The sequence below is a fragment of the Anas platyrhynchos genome, chromosome 3 (assembly GCF_047663525.1).
Source record: "Anas platyrhynchos isolate ZD024472 breed Pekin duck chromosome 3, IASCAAS_PekinDuck_T2T, whole genome shotgun sequence".
Lineage (NCBI taxonomy): Eukaryota > Metazoa > Chordata > Aves > Anseriformes > Anatidae > Anas > Anas platyrhynchos.
In genome coordinates, this window is record NC_092589.1 from 64463863 (window position 1) to 64485605 (window position 21743).

The window sequence follows — 21743 nt, forward strand, 5'->3', positions numbered from 1 at the left end:
GTTTAATATATATATATATATCTTTACAATTTGGGGTTTTATCTCTAGCTTTCCTCTGATTCTTTATAGTCCATGTGTAAGCAATGTAGTGCAATGGGCTACATTATACTGGTCTGTGTGATTGAATAAAATGTGTTAAAACTTGAAAGGCTGTGCAGAGCTTCATCTTGCTATCAGAGAAATGTGAAGTATTACTGAGAGAAGTTTAAGATAAGGCAGTATTTCAAACAATATGAGGTTGGGTAAAAGGGAGGACCTAGGGAAGTCCAGGCTGTTCAGCCTCACCTCAATCCCTGCAAATGCGATGGAACAACTGGTCCGGAAACCATTTCCAGGCACATGAAAGACTACACCAAATATCATCTACCTAGATGTCAGTAAGGCTTTGATACTGTTCCATTGATCACCACGCTCTGAGCCTGCCAGTTTGTGATCCACCTCATTGTACATGTATTATCTAACCTGCATTTCATCAGTTTGTCTATGAAGATCTCACAAAAAACAAAGTCTAGTTGGAGATCCATAACTAGCAGTGTACCCTGGGGGTCAATACTGGGCCCAGTCCTGTTTAACATCTTCATTAATAATTTGAATGATGGGGCAGAGTGCACCTTCAGCAAGTCTTCAGATGATACAGAACTGGGGGAGGTGGCTGATACATGAGAAGGTCATGTTGCTATCCAGAGAGGCCTCAAAAGGAAAAGTAGAAAAATGAGTTATTAAGAAACTCATGAATTTCAGTAAAGTCCCGCACCTTGGTAGGCGCAACTCCCAATACCAGTATATTCTGGGGGCCAGTCAGCTGGAAAGCAACTTTGCAGAAAAGGAGTTGGAGTTCCTGGTGGACACCAAGTTGAAACATTAACCAGTAATTCACCCTAGCCACAAAGAAGACTAATGGTATCCTGGGCTGCAGTAGGAGGAGTGTTGTCAGCAGGTTGAAGGAGGTTGATGCTTCCCCTCTATCTAGAACTTGTGAGGCCACACCTGGAGTACCGTGTCCAGTACTGGGCTCACCAGTGCAGGACGGGTGTGAAGGGTCCAGCAAAGGTCCACCAAGATGATGAAGGGACTGAAACACCTCTCCTGTGAGGAAAGGCTGAGAGAGCTGGGACTTTTCAGCTTCTTCGGAAGAGAAGGCTTGGGGGAATCTCACCACTGTCTAAAAATACTCAAGGAAAGGTACAAAGAAGATGGGACCAGGCTATTTTCAGTGGTGTTCAGTGCAAGGACAAGAGGCCATGGGCACAAACTGAAACATAAGAGGCTTCCTCTGAACACAATGGAAAAGTTTTGTTTTGTTTTGTTTTGTTTTTGCTGTGCAGGTAAAAACTGTGCAAGCACTGGTACAGGCTGCCCAGAGAGGCTGTGGGATTTCCCTCCTTGGAGATCTTCAAAAGCTATCTGACCAGGGTCCTGGGCTCCTTGCTCTGGGTGGCCCTGCTTAGCAGGGAGATGGTGTCCAGAGCTTCCTTCCAACTTCAGCGATTTTGTATATAATGGGGGGGCAGTCCACCTGAAATCTGCCATTTGCTGATCTGGATCTCAGCAAATCCTTCTTTAAATTTCAAGACTTTGCTGTGTGGATATAGAAACAGAGTCACAGAATGGTTGAGGTTAGAAGGGACCTCTGGAGATCGATTATGACCCCTGCCAAGCAGAGTCATGTAGAGCACGTTGCACAGGACCCACACCCATGCTGATTTTGAGTATCTCCATAGAAGGAGACTCCACAGCCTCACTGGCAGCCTGTTCCAGTGCTTATTCAACCTCACAGAATGTCTGTGTTTTCAAAATACGTTGTTCTTTTTTCTTGCCTTTCTTTCATGAGAATATTGCTGGATTGCATGAGAAAACTTGAAGTGCCCTGTACTGATTAAAAAGGTTTTCTTGCTGTACCATGGGAAACTAGAGCATTAAGTGCAAAGGGGACATATCCTTATGATGTAAAAAGATTGGGCTTTTAGTTCAGCAGTGCCTGTGTGTAAAAAGATTCTCTTGATCTCAATATTATACCTTACTCCTCTCAATCATTTGCCTGAGTTCTTTGATTCATTGCTTTATGTATCTTTGTGTCATATCTTGAAAGATCTTCTCTGAGAGGTTCCTGTTATCCTTTTCTCCTGTGACTCTGGATTTATACCAAGCCTGGACTCTTCAGTCACCTCTCCAGCTTATTGGACTTATCTCCTTCAATGGCTTCAGAAATGATCTTTTTTAACAGCTTACATCATTTTCAACATCAGTTGTTTTCATTTCCTTGTATTTAATTGGATCTTCCTTTTTGCATGACCATTTACATTTTTATGCACAGTCTCATCAAAGCAGAACTCTTCAATTTTATTGAAAACACTGTGCATATTTCACAAGGACTCTGAACACAAATACAGTTTTCTAGCACTGTGTTAATTAGAATTATTTTCTGCCTCAGTTTCTTGCTTTGTACAGTCACATCTTCACATCTCACATGCTTTTTTTCTTTTTCCTTTTTCTCCTACTTACCCCATTCTTGTTTTCTTTTTACTTAAGAGTTTATTTTCCTGTTACTGGACTTTCTATTTGCCCATCCTTGTCAATGGCAGGAATGGGGAGTAATTCCTGTAATTGTTTCACCTAATGCTCACCTCCTCCTACGAAGTCCTCAGCTTTCATGTTGACCATATTCCTTATGAGCTGTTTGTCCTTCTGTTCCTTGAACTGCTTTTATAATTTGGTGTATATAATTTATGCACTCTTCCCTTATTTCCTCATTCGTTTGACTTCTGCACTGGCATTGAAATAGCTTCTGGTAGTTTATGTTGACCTCAGATATGACTCCTTTCTGTGTTGCATGGTGACTCCTACTGCCCAGCTGGAAACTCGTGCCTTATTCTGCTAGGCAAAATTTTGATACCTGTATCTGCTCTCAATAAGAGATGGTTTTCAGAAGAAATTTTAATTAACCTATTTTCCCCTGTCACCATATTTTATGGTTAAACTGACAAAATTTTAATAGGGTGGCTGATGTAGTTGTTAGGCCTTTTTTTTTTTTTTTTTTTTTTTCCTGGTTGAATTGCTGACATGATTAGTAGAGCTAAAAGTTAGCTGTAAACTTTTTCCTTCCAAGTCCTTCTTTCACCTTTTTGTCTTGGTGAGCAGTCTACAAAATAATCTAGCACTCTGAATCTATAGAAGATTTTGTGATTTAATGTAATGAATGTTGGGCTGTCTTCGCTCAGCACTCCTACTGAGTTTGATCGCATTCTTATCCATTAACTTTTAACAGCATATTGTGAGAACATTTAAGAAAAATGCCAGAGAGTGTGATATCTACGTAAGATTTTCTATAAATAAGCATTAACAATGCCGTTAAAAAGGGTGTTATTTTTGGAAGTAGCATTCTAAGACCACATAGCCATAAATAATCAAAGTGATTGATTTCACTTTGGAGCTCTCAATTGTCTTTGAAGACATGGAATTTACTTGCTGGCATTTTTCTGATTCTTGGTAGAGTCACAAAAATATGATATGACTTTACCCCACCTTATCCCCCCAGTATTTGTATTCAAATGGTGTATCTCTGTCATGAGTGCAATTGGTCAGAAGTCTGCTCAGTGCGCAGGAGGAATACTAAACCTCACAGCCTATGAGCTATACAACATATCCATGGTGTTTTGTGGATGTTGACACTTGTGTATTAATGAAAGTCTGTTCATAGCTTTATGAAATCGTTGAATCTTTTAATAGTTTTAGGAATACCTTGTGAGATGACATGGGAAATGTCCTGGTAGCTTCAGAATTGTAAAGTTATCTACATGCATATGGCTATTTGCTCTTTATTGCCATGCCCATGCTAGGTAAGGATGAAGGAAGCATGACAAACAAGTTGTACAACTGTAACTCTCCACAGCTAGCAGTTCTGGCCTCTCTGATAAAGAACAGAAAGCCTCCCCTTCCCTGGAGAACAGGAAGAAATTTAAAGGCACTTTTGTTCAGATTAGATTTTGCTTCTCTTAGAAACTGAAGTACAGACAGTGTAGTAGACACTGATCTTCTTCCCCCTTCATCTCCTTCTCTTTTTCATCCTGTTCACTGATGGGAAAGCATGGAAAGTTTTCTCGCTACCTATCAATATTGTACCTTTTAAAATCAGAGATGAAGAAAACATTTCCAGACATAGTATAGAGGGAAAGAACCAATTTCAATAGAAGCCATCTAGCAAATGGCATGGCCAGGTAGGCTACATCTCACTGAGAATCTTCATTCTCTCCCAAAATCTGGGTTAGGATAAATGCTAGGATTAATAGTGGCATCTTTTCCTGATGGTGGTAGGAAAGGAAGTCTGTCTGCGTGAGGCCCCCTGCATTCTTTCTAATTTGTACCTAGTATTTCTCAAATTCCCATCTTTTCCTTTCTAAAATAAGCTACTGCATGCTAGTAATAAGGAATATGGAAGATGGATACAAAACGAAATATATATGTATAATATATGTATAAATGGGACTTGGTTATGACCTTATTTTTTGCTTTTATAAGTTATGGTACTGCTTTATGGCTGTTGGGTGTGTGGTTGATTTTTGATGTCAAAGTGATTTATATCATATAGTGATTTAGGAGTGGTCTTGTGAACTTACTATTCTGAAATATTTACGTCTATTTTAGATTATCTTTACTCTTCTAACACCAACACAATCATTACATTGAAAATCAAATAAAACTGCTTTAAGAATAATCAGACATGTTTCCTTTTAAGCTATTACTGTTTATATTCCACTGGTGTTTCTGGATGAGACCTAGAGTTCCATGTTCAAGTTAATAAGTTAAGAGGATGATTAAAACATACTGATAGTGGGAACAAAGCTAAAAAAAATTTAAAAGGTATTTGCAGGTAATTGAGTTTACTTGACATTCATTGCTCTTAACTATAATCAGTCATGCTTTGTATAATGAATTCCAGTACTACAAAATGAGATATCATTGCAAAGAAGATAAATATTGTTAGTGCTTTGTATTGCTTCTTTCTAGAATGAAGGAGAACCTGTCATTTTCTTTAAGTGCCACAGTTTTCATGTTTTTTTCTTTCTTTCTTTCTTTTTTTTTTAAATTAAGTAGAATTTCTGACCTCCTGTATTTTTAGATGCCATAAGTTAATTAAGGTTATTTCAGTTGTATTTCAATAGGCAATACTGAACATAAGCATTTAAACATAAGTCATTAAAATTTATTCTCACACTGCATTAACAACAATTCATAGTATATTCTTTAATATATGAATGCTCTGCACTCGGTGTGTTTTAGAATGATTGTAACAGAAATAATGTGGGGCCTTGAAAAGAGGAAAACATTCTGTGCTTTGAGGCATACTGTGACAGAAACAGGTAAATTAATATGGTGGGTAGGTGATTTTAAATGCAGTACCTGTTCCTGGATATATGACTGACAAGAGACCTGATACAGTGCCTCTGTCCTCTTCAAGCTTCAAATTCACCAATCAGTGTGAGCAGAAAAATTAAATTTTCACAGGACTTTTATCTGACATCCCAGATAAACATAATTTTGTACTGGCTTCTTACCATGGAGCTTTCTACTTTGATAGATTTAGAGGTAGTCATTATGCTTTTGCAGCAGGTGGTAGGAAAAAAAAATAAAAGCATGATGTTGAATAAAAGGAGCAGTTTGTTCCAACAAGTCATTTGAACTAGATGAGAAAAGAGTATTTCATTCCTGGTATGACACGTTCATACATATGAGTCCCAAAGAAACCATTGGTAACAGATCCCTGTATAAAGCAAAAGTTATGATGAAGAAAGTTTTTTTTGTTTTTTTTTGTTTTTTTTTTTTTTTTGTGTGTGTGTGCGTATAATATAACTGTTCTTTTATACTAGATTTTTTTCCCCCACTCATCTTACTCATCTGCCTGGTTTTGGTGGGTGAAATTCTGGCTTTAAAACCAACTCTTTAAAACTGAGGAACATGACATTCAATATGTTACTAGTATATTTTACATAACACCAGAGGTAGTGAGATACAATAATAGATCTCAAAAATAAACACTCAGTATGTGTTCTTTCAGCTGTCCTTCTATACATGTCATTCCATGGCAGAAAAATGCCTTTGTAATGCTGATAGGTTATAGAAATCAGTAGTGAAGAACACGTGTAAAATCAATTAGTTTAAGAAACCGGTCAGATCAGGTACTCCAGTGTCCCTTCTGTCTAGCCTGGTGCCAAAACCAGAATGTACAGTTGCCTTTCATTGCTTTGTTACTAATTTCTGAAATTTAGTGCCAGGTTGGGTGAGAATGTATTTGGGACTTTGAGTAGCTAGATAAGGTTACTATAGGAGACTTCAAAATTCGTACCTTGTTTCTGTTGTTACATATTCTTTGTCAGATTAGAAAAGTCTAGCCATACCCTTCCCCTACTCCTTGGATACTAAAGGTCTTTTTAAAAAAAAAAAAATATATATATATATAAGTATATATATATATATATATATAATTGAAGATGGTACAAGAAATGGCTGGTAAATGTGTATTATTTTTCATCAGCTTCTTTTATCATTTGGTATTACCTGAATGTTTTGGATAGTTTTTCTGCATTGCTTTTCTGAGTATATTTTAAAGGGCACTGGAGTTGTTAATGTCTAATTAAATATGAAAACTGCATACAGAATTTTTAGGTGGTATGTGGGGTGTAGTTTTGTTCATCTAGAAGTCATTAGATCTCCAGTATAGTATTCCTATAATGCCATTCCTAATAACTTTTATGGATATATTACATTACATGAAATTTTGGTGTGCAAAACACTTAAAACCAACTGTTTCTCTTCTAAATAGTTGAAATGATGTGGTATCTAGGAACTGTAGTGATGATATTTGAATTTTTAGACAAAAATAATTTGTTCAAAATCTGAATCAGTTTTCTGACCTGAGCTATTGAGCTGGAAGGCCACAGGAAAGTTGTACTGGATATCTATTTATTAGGGGGTGTTACAGGCAATTCTCTTTTTTTTATTCATTTTATTTATTTATTTTATTTATTTAATCCTCATAGGGATGACTCAGTCCATCTTTTCTGGGTTTATATAAAAAGATGTAGGAGATAGCAAAATCAGAGCAGTGCCAGTACTGAGTAGTGCTAAATAAGTATCACACTAATATTAAAAAACAAACAAAGAAAGTAATTTGTTTTTGAACTTAAGTGTCTTTAAATATCTTTTTGTAGGTGATGTGTAAACCTGACCAATATGATATTTTTTAAATTTAGGTTAATCTTAAGGATTTTGAGATTAAATTTGGGTTAATCTTAATGACATTATTTCATGGAACTTTAATTTCTTTTTCCAGAGTTTGGTGTGGGATATTAATATTTTTCTTTTTATAATGAACATTAAAGATTCTTTATCTTTTATAAATGAAAATGGGCATGTAGGCCCAAGAAATTTTTATGAGGCCAGCATGATTTATCACTTCTATTTGAAGGATATTGAAAAGCAAAGTGTGAGAATTCTAGGTGTGCTTAACCTGAAGTTAATAACATAGTGAAGCTTATGGGAAAAGATAATGGAAACAGAAAATTGTTGATTTGCTTGACTTCAGTAGAATATGAATGTTTCCCAGATACTTCTTCAAAAACCCAACAAATTGAGTTGACCTAAAATGCATTCAGCAGTTTGACAAAATAACCATCCAGATTTTAAATTCCTTCTGTTTTCTTACCTTACATTTACAGCAGTGCTGTCGACAGACTATGTGTTTCTGCTGGACTGCCTCATTTTCTTCTAGCTGTCAAGCCTTAGCCTTAGCCTCAGCTCCTCTGAACCCAGGGCTGGGTTGCCCCCTAAGCAGGGTCCTCTCTGGCCCTTCTGGACCGTGGCCACATCTGATGGCAGCATCATTTGAAGGGAGGATTCTGGCTCCCTTGTGTGCCCATCTCCAAGCCAACACTGGGCTGTTGAGGTTGGACAAGTCTGGTCTAATGTTTTGATCCCAATGCTGCCTTTTTCTCATGGATGGTATTAGAAATGTAAGGTAAATCTGGATTTAGGTACTGCAAGGTCCAAGAGCATTTGAATGTCAGTGTTGTGTGCTTCCTACTGAGATATTGAGCAGAGGTGCACAAATCAATGTTCGTGGCGTGCTGTGTGTGCTGATAGATATGCACAAATTCCATTAGCAGGGTAGTATTAAAGATAAATCGTAGGTTAAAAGTCAGATGTAGCGAAAGGAAGGTAGTGGTGATATGGAACTGGACAGTGGTTGGTAGTGTAGTACCTTTTTATTGAGTTTTGGGGAAAGTTGCAAGTGTCGGAGCTGGAGATTTCTAACTTGTCATTTGTAGAAGATAAGCAGACTCTTTGCAAAATGTTAGACAGGAGATAGCAATATGTATTTGATTTCAGCTGCTGAACCTCACCAGAAAGTACTAAGCATTCATCTAGTCTATCTTCTTTCTTCTGTAAACAGTGCTCTTGAATGAGCATTGCTACTGTACCAATTGCTCACAGTTCCAATGCTACTGTGAACAGCAGCCCAGGAAGTGAATTAGGGTGCTAAGAAATCCTGAACTATGGAATATTTCTGTCAGATGTGGTTTTAGATTTGGGTGATTAAATATTGAGTTAAGATGTATGTGGTTTTGAATAAATGACTGGGAACAAAATACTTCATCCATCCATCACCTCTTCTCCTTGTAGTTTTCCTCACGGCTCGTTCCATGGGGTTTATTGCCAAGTACCCAGAGTTACAGAAATAGTGTGCAGGCGATTGACAGTTAAGACAGAGAAGAGGAGATCCAAATTTGCACATGCTTTAAATCATAGGGAGTAACCTGCAGGGGTTTAAAAAGCCTCATCGTGTTATACTGAATAAATAGCTACAGCACTGACTTTTACTTCACTTGCCTGGAAATGTCAAGTTTTGTTGGTAAGAGGAGGAGGTGTACCCCATGAGGAGAAGCCATCGGTTTTAGTAGTTATACAGGGTGGATTTTGTAGTGGGTCAATAATCCATCTTGATAAACTTTGTTGGTATGTACACAATAAAAGGACGCTGGCTTGTTTTGTTGATGCAGCGGTGGTGTGCTACACATGAGGAGCTTTGGGTTGCCTGCTGTGTGTTAACAGGCTCGTTGTTATTACTAATCAGAACCTGATAACTAAAATTAATAGTGGGCACAAAGACGAGCAATTAAGAACATTCATCTTCCAAATGAGTCTGCAAGATTCATTGGTAGTTTAAATTTATATACTGAGGGCACTTAAACCATTAAAAAGGGTAATGGGTGCCCTGCAGGCATGTGCTTCAAAGCCATATGTCATTTTGGTGCTGGGACAGCAGACAGTGATAACTTCCCTTTAAGGGAAACTGCTATTCATTTATCAATTAAATGTCGAAGGAAATGTACATTTTTGCTGTAGAGTGATCATAGCAGTGTATTGTAAGTTAAATCAAAGAACAAGATTTATGTTCTCAGCCTTTCTGGCTTTATAATGATAGATGTTAATTAGAAAAGTCTCTTGGTGGTAATAGGGCATTGGAGTTGGAACTTTTGAAGGCATAAATGTTCCTTTGATGCATAAATATTTCTCCTTTTGCACTCAACAGTCTGACAATGACACTGATGTAGTAATCAACTCAGTACAGAGTATGGAATGTTGGTTCCATTGTTGTTGTGTTTATGTTCTTGCAGTGTAACATTTTAGAAGGTTTTGCTGAAGTGGAACTGAATATGAAGCTGTAAAGTTTTATGGCACAGGGCTTTAGTGGGAATTTTTCTAGAACGTAGAGGTTTCTTTTCCCTCCTGGCATCCTTAACTGACCAACACACTGCTTAACAAGCAGTCCAAGGTACGTCTTGGGATGAGTATCTGACAGTGTTTTCAGAGAAGTAGAATTAGCTAGAATTCAGGCTGTTTTGTCATTAATTCAAAGTGACAAGTTTTGAATGAATCCCACAACTGTGGGAATTGAGTTCTCTCTCACTGAAGATGCAGCATGATCTCTGTTGGGGACACTGTCACAGTCTAGATTTGCTGCTACAACTGAGTAAGAAGGACATGCTCAAATATGAACGCTTTGGTTCTGTAAACTCTCTTCCTGTTATGTGAAAGCTAAATACTCCATTGTGAGCAGGAAAAAATATTTTACTCTCAATCTGATGGTACACGTGCCCCGTCCTCCTTTCCTTATTCTCTGGCCAGTCCTCATTCCAGGCCATCTGTGTGTGTTCAGTAGGCAGGAATGACAGTAGTTCTTCGTTATTGTCATCCTCCCTCTTTCCCACCTCCATCACATTTTCTTCTGAGGTGTAGCGTGGGCTGCTGAGAGCACTCACCAGACATGGTGTGGAGGTGACTCATCTTAGGGTGACACTGGTATTTACCATAATGGTCTTTGTTTGTTCTTGGAACCTGCAATATTTGTTTCATATTTTGTATTTAAAAGTCAGATGGAAAGTGGAGTAAAAACAAATGTTCCTGTTATTCTTCAGGTGTGTCCTCTGACTTACTCTTTTAAAGGAGCGTTTTTGGTTGTAACAGCTCTTATTTGGATTGATATGCCCAACCTACTGAGGACAGGGAGGAGAGAATGCAAGAAATGTCTCCCCTGATTTCCAAGAGATGTTTATCTCTTGAGTTCTTATATAACTTCTTTTCTGAATTTAAAAATATTGCCTAAATAAAGATGAATGCTATGTATTTTCTCTTTCACTGTTTCAGTTTCTCCAGCTATTTTTGAGTAGAAGGAGCAAACTCAAGCGCTGCTTGCCATGAATGGAGATAAAATGCTTCAAAGTTGTGTGCATGACATTTGTATTTTCTTGTGTTTATGCTCTACTTTTCTTTGACTGGGTTCTTTTGATTCTTTTGTTTCTTCTGTCTCAAACCTTGACCTCCTCTTCTGATCATCATGTTTTCTTCTCTCTTTTTCCCACCCTACTTAATTGCCTTCACTGGAAAATGTAGCTTGAAACAGGACAGACACATTATTGTGTTATATATGTATTTTTTTTCCCTTCCATCTTTTATGTTCTTTTCCTTCTTTCTGCCTGTCACTTCTCCTCATAACTTTTGTTGTAAGGTTTTCATATCTGGTGTTTATGTAACCCTGAAAAAGCACCTTTAATTTTCATTCTGTTATACTAGATTGATTTAATTAAGCAAGATTATCAAATTCATTCTACAGTAATTATTTCATTTCTATGTAGCTGTACTTATACTGCCTGACTGCTTTTGTTTTGGGCACAGTATTTATCCTTGTACTTGATGTCTAGACTTGGTATGCTTTCATTGCATCAGGGTTGTTGATTTTCACCATTAGTTTCCTAGCCTCGTCCATTGCTTTCTGTTTTCCCCTTGGTCTAGGCAACCTGTTGCTCTCTGTCCTGCAGATGTTGGGCCAGGTTTCACCTGGGATCAGGGACACAGCCTGTGATTTCCTGCTCTGACAGAAGGTACTTTTGGGAGAAATTGGCTGCAGGAAGCAGAGATGTTGTAAAAAGAGAATAACAGTGATGGATGATGTGCTTGCAGACTTGAGCTTTGCACAGGGAAGCTTGTGAGCTGTGCCATGGGCTGTGTGGGCTCTGTAGTTGTGGTGAGCACAGGTCAAACACCTCGGCATGAATCTTGAAAGATCTCTGCTTTTAAATAACCATACAATTGTAACTAATAACATGTTTCTTCTGTAGGGGGATGTACGTTTGATGATGGTCCTGGGCCCTGTGATTACCATCAAGACTTGTATGATGACTTTGACTGGGTACATGTCAGCGCTCAAGAGCCTCACTATTTGCCACCTGAGATGCCTCAAGGTGAGAGACCCCAGGGACACTGAAGGAAGCTTCTCTATTAAAAACTTCAGAACCTCATTGAATAAGGCCTCAGGGCTGTGCTCTGTGATTTCCAATTTAAACTTTGTAATGGTGGTAATAAGAAGAAATAAAACTAATAATTATAACAGTAAATCTTGTTAATTGAGAGACCTTAGATGAAATCCCCTTTCTAAAGTGGGGTTGAGGGGAGACATAAAGAAGAGGGAAAGGAAGTGTTAACTTTTTTATTCTGCATGTAATTCCTGTTGACTCATGGTTAAATTCTGTCTTAAATGACAGCTAATGTATTGATTGAATTATTCAGGCATGCATTAGAATAAAGGATACATGCAAAAATCCATACTATCTTTGTGGCCCCCTCCCCCATCCAAACTGCTCATCATCTGAAAGTAATCAGAAAAGCTTTGATTTATGGAAATATTGCTGTTGTTAATTAGTATTTAGGACAGGTAATGAATAACTGAAGAGGTACAGCCTACATGACCTTGCGTGCTCACCTTTGATGAACAGCTTAATCGGTGCTTCCCAGACAGCATGATATGCTGAGAAAATGAAAGCATTTGAAATTCAGCTACATTTTCCAATTAATAGTACATTAAGTAATTAATCATGCAGAGGAGGAAAAAAGGTCATGGCTATTTTATTTGTATCTAAAAGGTTTTGTGAAGTGAGATATGTGTGGAGGAGGAGTGGGAAATGTTGCCACACAGAAGTAACCTAACCTCTTCACCATTTCTTCACTGCTTTTTATGTATTATTTTGGATTATTAATGGCTGTTAGTATATGTAATTTTGCTTTTTAACTGCTAAATAGCTGGGTTCCCCCTACTTTGGAGTCACTGACACGAGCTGCTGTTATCATGCCCTGTGTCTTAAAAAATAGGTTAATGTATTAAGCAAGCTCCATGCTTTATTTAATGGAGTGCTTGGTGCTTCAGGTTGGTGTGTGGAAGAATTTAAGCCATGAAGCATCTGCCTTCATGATGCTGATGGTCTTGTATTAATAAATTCAAAATAATATCTCCATTAGGAAGGCAAAAAATGGTCACTTTTCAGTTTGCGTTTTTCGGAGTTAGGTGCTCTGTTAAAATGCTGTGGATATTTTAATTGCTGTGGAAGCACCATTTTGAAAAAAAAAAAAAAAAAAAAAAATCCACAATCTGGTATTCTCAGACTTCAGGTACATCTTGCATAGGAAGAACAGCAATTTGCGGATTTTTGTTTTGATTGAATCTAAATGACAAGATAGCTTCTTCTTGCATCTCCAAAACAACATACCTATCATCCATAGACAGTCTTCAGAAGGAAATGACACGGTGCTCTCTGAATTCTGTTTAGTTCTGCTACAGACCCATCTCCTATGCTTCCTATCCTTCTGGGGGAAGTGTTGTTTTTTTTGTTTTGTTTTGTTTTTTGGTTTGGTTTGTTTTGTTTTTTTTTTTTTTTTAAGCATCTCTGTGAAATTGTGGCTGCTTAATAAAAACTGACAGTATAATGTTTTGGAGATGATCTAAAACAGATGCAAAAGTGGCTCTCTGATTTTTGCTTTTTCTTTTGGTTAGAATTCCAGACTACAAGTGAGCAAACAGTCTCATCTGATGAGATACCATTAAGAAGTTCACCACTTTCAGACTGCAAATCTATGCTGTATCCCTCATTTGTGTTTGAAGTAGTACAATCTTCAATTTTAAATTAAATCGAAGAATGTAACAGTTCTGAGATGAGCATTGAATTTCTTTGGTGGGTTTGCAGGAAGTGCAGCAGTAGGAGGGTTTAAGCAAAAGCAGAAGGGAAATAACTGTATGTAATAATCTTCTATGCATTTTTTTCCACCTTTCCTGATTACTGTTGAAACTTGAGGTTAGACAGCACTACTCAAGAAGAAGTTATCCAAGTAGAATAAGATGTGGTAATGAAGGAACAGGTAAAATTAAACTACTGCCTGAATTTTATTTTTTTCCTAAGCTTCTAATGGAAGCTAGGGATCTCCTAGGGATCAGAGTTAGCCCACTTTTCCTGTGCATTGTGCGAATGAGAGGAGAAATGGGTTTCCCAGAGCAGTGCAGAAACTGAAGTCCTAGGGTGGAGTCCGTTGTCTCCCCATCTTTTCTCCTCAGGCTATATAATCATTTAGATGGTCACAAAGCCTCTTAATTCTTGTGTTGAAGTCCTCTCTGTGGACATCCTTTGCAGTGTTTACAGTCTTCATCTCTTATATCTCTTGGGAATCCAATCCAATGTCCTAGCCTTGCCCTTACGTGGAAAAATATATGTTCCAGTACAGCTTAATCTCTGCAGGAGCACTGTTTTAACGGTTTGTAAAAAGGTAATGCCCTTATGCTGACTGTGCAGCTTTCAGGGCTCTAACTTTACCAGATTCACCCAGAATCATTGTAGTCATAGAATATTATGCTCAATTTTCAAATGTCAATTTTTAGTCTTTAGTGCATTCAGAAAGTCTTAGGGGGGCTGGGGGTAGGGGGCAAGGAGAAAAAGACAGGTTAAAATGGAAAAAGGGAGAAATGTGGGTATAGAGTTCATGATTTTCTTTTGATTTAAGGAAGTGTTTTAATTCAATGTTTTGCTTTGGAGAAGGATAAATCATAGGAAATTTCAGACCTAATGGCACATATTATGGAGTGCTGTGAAAATGTGAAAGCTTGTCATAATGGAAAGCATTTTGCAGGTGTAGTAATAGTAATCATTATTGGTAAGACAAGTATAATTACTTCTGAGTAATTAAAGCAACTTCTGATTTTTTTTTTGTACTGACCTACATTATATTTCACAAATTATGAGTGAAGGCAAAAGCCACTTAACTCCTATTATGGGAAAAATAAGTGCACGTGTTGATTAATTTAGAAATATAATGAATAGTTAAGGCAGGTGGTTGCGTACAGCTTTAAATACCAACTTGTAAATGGTTAGAACTGCAGCTTACATGACAAAACCTTTTGGATTACCTATTAAAAGCTTGGAAAACATCTGTTGTCCAAGATCATATACAAGTGACTGTGCTAGATCAAGCTGATGATCCGCTGCTTTTGAGAGTGGCCATTAGACCTTGCCTAGGGAAGGGCTGTAGAAGAAAGGTGACTGTGTGTTAATAATAATTCCCTAGCATACTCTCCCAGTTTCCAACTGCTCAGTATTTAGGAATTTCCTCAACCAGAAACAGTCTTTATTTTTAATGTTCTCAACGAATTCATGTTTTTCCTTGATAGCTTTGTTTTACTCTTTGTGAGTTCCTGTACAACTTACAATGGGCTTCAGTAACAGTGCCAACACTAGTTACAAATTCTGGGAAGAAGCATCTCTTCTTATCAATTGTTTTATGTGCTATTTCTAGTTGATGTGTGTTGATACCTTGTATTGCAACAGAAAGTGAGCAAATATGATTCCTAATCACCTTCTCCATGCCATTCAATTTTTTTGGATACTTTTATAATGTGCATACACCTTTAAAACATGCACTCTTCTCCCAACATCATAATTTCTAGGTTCAGTGGCCTGTCTATCTAGTTCCTTGTGTAGAAATAGTTCCACAACTCGAAATCTGCATTTTGTATGAGACAAGGTTATATTTTTGTGTGAGGCAAGTATTACATTTTTGTAGACACAGTGATGACAATGTAGTCGAAGTATTTACCTGATGGTCTTTGTAATTCTGAAGAGACATCTTCTGTGTGTTGAAGCGAGCCCTTTAGAGCAAGCATATGCTTTCAGATGTATTCAGAAGTTTATTGTACAGTACAAGATAGAAGTTAGAGATTGCTGTTAAGACGAAATCTAATTTTGATATGGATTTTATCCAGTTGTATTAGGGAAGTATTTATAATGTGTGTATGAATTCATTTTGTAGGAGACAACATAAATAATAGTGTTTTCGTATGTCACTGGGGATTTGTGAAGGGGTGGTTTTATCCATGTTAATATATTTACTGATAGTTTTACCCTTAGATAGAGAAGGTAGGGTTTGTTTTGCCTATTAAAAGCAGAGTAACTCTGAGGCTATGCAGGGTCAGGGCATGAAAGTCTGTAATGGCCTGCATGATGGGGAGCCACTTAATGAAGGGCTTTTTTAATGTGAGGGCTATTACCCTCCTGGATACAAATGCAATTTGAGGAATGTCTAAATTATAGTGGACAATAGCAGCGTGCTGAGATGGACATCTTACTTCCGATCTTTCAGATGGATAATGTTCCCAGATTGGATATATGGCAATTTTGTGTTCTAGAAATCCAGGGAAAATAAATTAGGCATAGTAGGGGAAGTCCTTAGTTGCACTTACTGTTTAGCATGACGAAAGGAGAACAAATTAAATCTCTACAGATGTGCCTTAGTATTAGATTGTTTCACAAATGCAAAGTTTATTTCTTTACTGCAAAGAATATTGCAGGGATTAATTTTGACTTTGCAGAAATCACTTATGACCTTGCATGTTGGCCCATTTTTAAGAATAAAACTAAACTCACTGCTCTTTGGAAATAAATAAGTATTGAACCTAACAGCTTTGAACGGTAAAAAATTGAAGATTCAGGTTTAGGCTGAAGTTTTGGGCTCCCTAGTGGAAGACTGCATGGTTAACTCAGAATGGAGAACATACACTATGAAGGGCAATGCAAATGGGAAGAAGTGTGTTGACAAGTAATCTTAGGCCACACTTTCATGGTAATTACTTTTATATGGGTTTTAGGCAGAATGTCTGTGGCTGCTCATTTCCGTATCCTGTCATTCCCAGAGGCATTCTCAGGTTGCTGCCTGCTCCCAGTTGCTCTGACATGTGTGTGATCGTGCAGCAAATTGGGTCAGGAACTGGTGTGAATTAAAAATAATAACTCAGGGAAAAAAAAAAAAAAAAAAAAAAAGATTTGGAACAGGTCAGTTCATTGATCCAGTTCATTGTGTGGCTGTAAAAAGAGTTGTGGGTGGGTACAAGGGTCAGATAAACCTCTGGGGCGCCTGAAAGAAATTTAAGAATTACACGCTTAAATTTGCGTGTGACTTTAATTTTCCTGTACAATTAGAGTTGAGATATTTGTTGTGATCTGGAAGGTCAGCTGTACACCATTTAAGTTTTGCCTTTTACAGAAACGAAATAGCTTTTGTGTCACCTGCATGACCCAAAATGAATTTCTGTACAGGACCAGCATGTTCATGAAGTGTATAAATGAGAGAGGGGAGCTAGAAGGTCATGAAATTTGTGTTTTAATATAGATTTTTGTATGAACATGGCTCAGGAAGGAAAGCTGTAATGTGTAGGTCGTATAGATGAGACTTTTGGCCTTTTACTTCACTTAAACCTGATTTTTCTCCTGTAGAAATGAAACCACCAACCCATGAATAAATTTAAATTGTATGGGTATGAATGGTTGCCATAAGACAAATGTTAATGGGGTAGCAATGCCTGGTGAAAGCCATGTGTTTCTTGAGGCTTTTGAAAGAAGAGAGCTCTGCAAATAGGTGGAGAACACTAAGCTCACCATGGTTTCCTGAGCTCTTCCATGGAGACACCAGCTAGCTTGCTGTATTACACTACAGAAGAGTGAAGTTCAAGCAGAACACTTTTGGTGTCTTGTTATTTTAATAGACAGACTAACAAAGTTTACCAGTCCACTGAGCAGATTACTACTAACTTCCTAAGGTTTAGCAGCTGTATGGGTTGCATTGCTAGTATAAAGGTAATAGATCAGAGAAACTGTGCACAAGGGAATTTATTTACTGATCCATGGATTGGCAAATGCAGTTCAGGAAGGTAGTGGTTTTAAAGTTTGACCATTGAAAGCTTATCTGGATCATTACATATGAAATGAACTGTAAAAGCTTGAATCTGTGTTTGGGGCTGCTAAGAATTTCTGTTTCTCTCCTCCTTTTAAATTGCTTTATGTGGTGGGGTAGATATGCTTAATTTAAACTGAGAGATTTTTTTTTTTTTTTTTGTCTTCCTTCACATGGCAGTCTTCATACACTCACTCCTTGGTACCAAATGTTAACTGGTATTTGTGTGCTGTTTAAGTAGTCAATATACTAAAGAGCCTAAATAATTTGATGTACTTCTGTTATCAGAAAGAGCATATTTTACTGCTGTTCTTACTCAGAAACCTTTATGGTTGGTTTCTTGTCTGTATTATTTGTAAGCAGCATCTTTAACAGAAAGCAGCCTACCTTGTTAGTGCAGTGCAATTAATGTACACCAAAAGTACACCTGTAAACATCCTGATCTTATTTGGCTTGCTATGCACAGTGCATTAATCAATGTATTGACCAATTCCAAGGTTTCCCTGTTGTTCTCAAGCACGCTTAATTTGGTATAAAGTGGAGAGAGGAGGGGCACAGGGAAGGCTTTACAGTTGATGCAGTGCTTTTGTACATTTAGATAATGTCTTTTTTTTTTTTTTTTTAATCGGGAACTTTCGACATAGGATTAGTAAAAGTAAGGTTTTTGTAGTAATAGAAATGACTCATATAAGTAACATGTGTGTGCTGTTTTTCCATTCATTGACACAGATGGATTTATTCTGTTTCCTTTAGGTACTGAAAGAACATTTCAAAAAGATTATTTTGTGCAAATACAGCAAGTATGCTTTACCTTCAAGGCCAGCTGCTAGAGTAATACTTGGTTTCTTTTTTTTCCCTTTTAAGTTAAAATATTTTGTTCAACCATAATTCTTCTTCCATGAAATATTGATTTCCAAAAAAACTAATTTGTTTTTGAATAACTTCACTTTTTACTTGCTTATATACCTCAAATGAGTGTATTTTATAGGTCTCAGTTACATTTGAGAACCTGTCAGACTGTTACTTTGAGCACAGGGAAAACCAACAGAAGCTGCATAAAATGCTGCCTTCCGAAAAAACATTCCTTCATTTCTCCTTTTTGTCCTATCTGAGGAGTATCTGAAGTATGTTAGTTTTTCTGAATCTGGGGTAACAAATTAAAGAAAGGTGGAAAAACATGTTTGCCTCAGAGTTCCAAAGAAGTAGGTTAATCTTGGGCAAATCTACCTCTGCCATGCTGGTGCCAAAAGTTACAAACATTACCATGTGCTGGCGTTACCACAGCAGTCATCAGCATTCTTGCCCGTGATGCAGCCCCCTGCAGCGTGGTGCAGTGTGGTCAGCATCACAAAAAATTCAAATCACACAGCCCATCATTGTGACCATTTCTGGGAAGCTCTTACCACTGCTACACAAAAACCCAGGCTGAAAGTGGAAAAGTTTCATTGGTGTTTATGGAGTCAGCTGCTGCATGGGGGAGCTGCAAATGTCGTAAGTGGCGTTACCTGAAGTTGCTATCTTGATAGTGTTGTGAAGGGTGGACAAAAAGCAAAATGGTATAGTGCTAGCCTTTCAGCGCTGAGGGAAAAAGAGTTTGAATAGCATGTTGTCAGCTTAGAAGGTGTTGCAGATTGAGGCATTTAGTGTTCAGTGTTCAGGCTGGAAGCCTGAAGCGTGGCTGAGGAATAGCACTTGTTTGGTTTCTCCCTACTTCCCTGAATGGAGAGGAGCAAGACAGCCCAGCTTTTGAGTACTGTCTGCCTACTGCTGTTGTGCCCTTGTCCTACAATTGTGTTCTCTCAAAGTCTGCCTTTTTTTTTTTTTTTTTTTTTTTTAATTCCTCCTGAAGGTAACAGTTGTTTACCTCGCCTTTGGATTTTTGGCTATTTTGTAGCGTAGCGGAGGGCCAGGCATGAGCTTAGATAGTGCTGCTTCTCATGGGGCTTCATTTGGCTCAGAGCATGGGCACAGCTCACTTGCTCCTGCCCACAAAGCATGGCATGGTATAAGCATATCTAGTGATTTATGTCCCTTCTGTTTGGCACTGTTTGGCTGGACTCTTCCACAGAAGCCAAGTAGTGTGCATGTACTTATTCTGTGTTTACATGGCTTCTACTATCTGGTGTAAGTTCGGGTGGTTTCCTTCTTTTCCTTCCTACTGCAGCCACACATTTTTGGCTGCTCTATTCTTTATCTTTGACATTTCTGTAGGTTGACCTGACTGGAAACATTATTATTTGCTTTTCGGTCCCACTCACCTATGTATCATTTTTTAGTAGTCCAATGAATGCCAGATTGAAACAACAATGTAACTACAGGATGGACTGCAGAAGATATACTAGAAACCAGATTAGCAGTAGGGAAAAGAAATCATGTTGCTGGTTAGAAAAGGAAAGCTAAAAATAGATCCCACACCCTGTTGGGGAATGCAGTGAAGGAGTAAGATGATGGTGTATGAAAAAAGAAGTGTTAAGACAAAATGGAGGTGGGGAGCGGGGGGACTGTAATATAATTGGTAATTTCCAATGGTTGCTGGTGCAGATTACTGCTCAGCAATAATCTCCAGAAATACCATGGATGGGCAGAGGTCAAGGTGTTGTAGTAACCCTTTGTGGATGGGTACCTCATGATCTGAGGGACTATTTCCCCATCCCTGTACTAACTTTTCACTTGAGTCACATCAGACATGATGCCTCTTGGGGAAGTGTAAGCAAAGCTGTGAGCTACTTTGAATTTATGGCAGAGTAAAAGCATTCACAATCCCACTTGTAGTTCAGGACCTGTTGTGCAACTGGAAATACCTAAATTACCTGTGCACCGTACAATGGTAACACCAACAGTAGAAGAGGTAAAGTCTATAAAAACAAGGAAAAAAAAACAAAAACAAAACACACAACCTTACGTGAGATGAGGTGAATTTCAGGAAGCTGAATAATAGCCATAAAAAAAAAGTGAAGCGATACTCCCTCTCCACATTCTTTCATGTGCAGTATCTGAAATTGTCCTGTCTGCTTAAATATTGATTTCTGAGCTCTAACCCTTTTGCCACTCGGTATGTAATTTATGTTTCCTTTCTGTGCTTTTGCTGTTAGTCCGTGCTGATGCAGCAATCATTGATGTTTGCTAATGGTAAGAAAAGCTACAGTAATAATAAAACTATATTATTTTACAGAACAGACTTAGAATGAACTGAGATTTAAACTTTTTTTAAGTCATGGTGAGCTAATGAACAACTATGTCAAGGAAACAGTGAGATTTTTTAATTAAGACATTCCTGTCATAATTTGAACATGTATCTGTACAAGTCGTTATCAAGCTCATTATGTTGAGTAAGGCATGTTTCTTTTCTAAGAGGAGAGAGGATGGGGTATCCTGGCTGGGATTATTTTGTTCCCTTTCCCGGCATTCTATATAGGTATGTTGAAAAGGCAAATCCTGTGTATTAAGGGTCACACTAACTTCGTTTGCAAGTATGTAGGTTGTGAAGAGGCAGTTACTTATGTGATTAGATTTATTCAAGATGGAACAGGTTTATATGTTTATGCTGGATATGGGAATGGATACATTTGTGTTGTTTTACCTTGTAAGTGAAGTTTGTGTTAATTTCAGAATCTTGCATGGGTGATGTTGCTGCCTCAGATGCACAAACATCCAAAATTCTCCTCCTTTCTTCCAATCTCTTCATGAAATTGAAAGTGTAATCCCCTTTAAATTTTTTTTGTGAGATTATAGAACATCATTCAGAAATTAAATCCACAAAGAACATGAACCACTAGAAAATAAAAAACTTTTAAAATGCAAAGCAGTTTTTCATTCCAAAATGTGTTGCTTCTGTCCAAAGGTAGGTGGATTTTAATCAGATTTTAACTGTAGCTAAAATTAGCAAGCAAGAAAACTTGAGTTAAATCATGCGTTTTAACTTTGATTTGCATTTTACATCGTTAGTTACTATTTTGGAAAAAGGGGGAAAAAAAAAAGGCAATATTTTTTGCCATGTACCCTCCCTCTTAAAGGCCTCTGTCTCCTCCAAGAAGCCATTCTTCAGAGTTGTCAGTTGTGTCACAAGCTCAGGTGGCCTAGGTATCAAAAGTTACTTGCTACTCTGGTGGGAGGAGGTATGAATGGGAGTATGTGTAATAGATGAGTCT

The 21743-nt window shown here is 37.8% G+C and overlaps 1 protein-coding gene across 5 annotated transcripts in view; it reads left to right on the forward strand.

Annotated features, from left to right (window-relative positions):
- Nucleotides 1–21743, forward strand: part of PTPRK (protein tyrosine phosphatase receptor type K) — a 414301-nt gene that overhangs the window by 77091 nt on the left and 315467 nt on the right. For all 5 annotated transcript variants that reach the window (XM_072036027.1, XM_027454570.3, XM_072036028.1 and 2 more), the window contains exon 2: nt 11673–11795. In XM_072036027.1, the coding sequence (XP_071892128.1) occupies nt 11673–11795 (123 nt within the window). The remainder of the gene's footprint in view (nt 1–11672; nt 11796–21743) is intronic.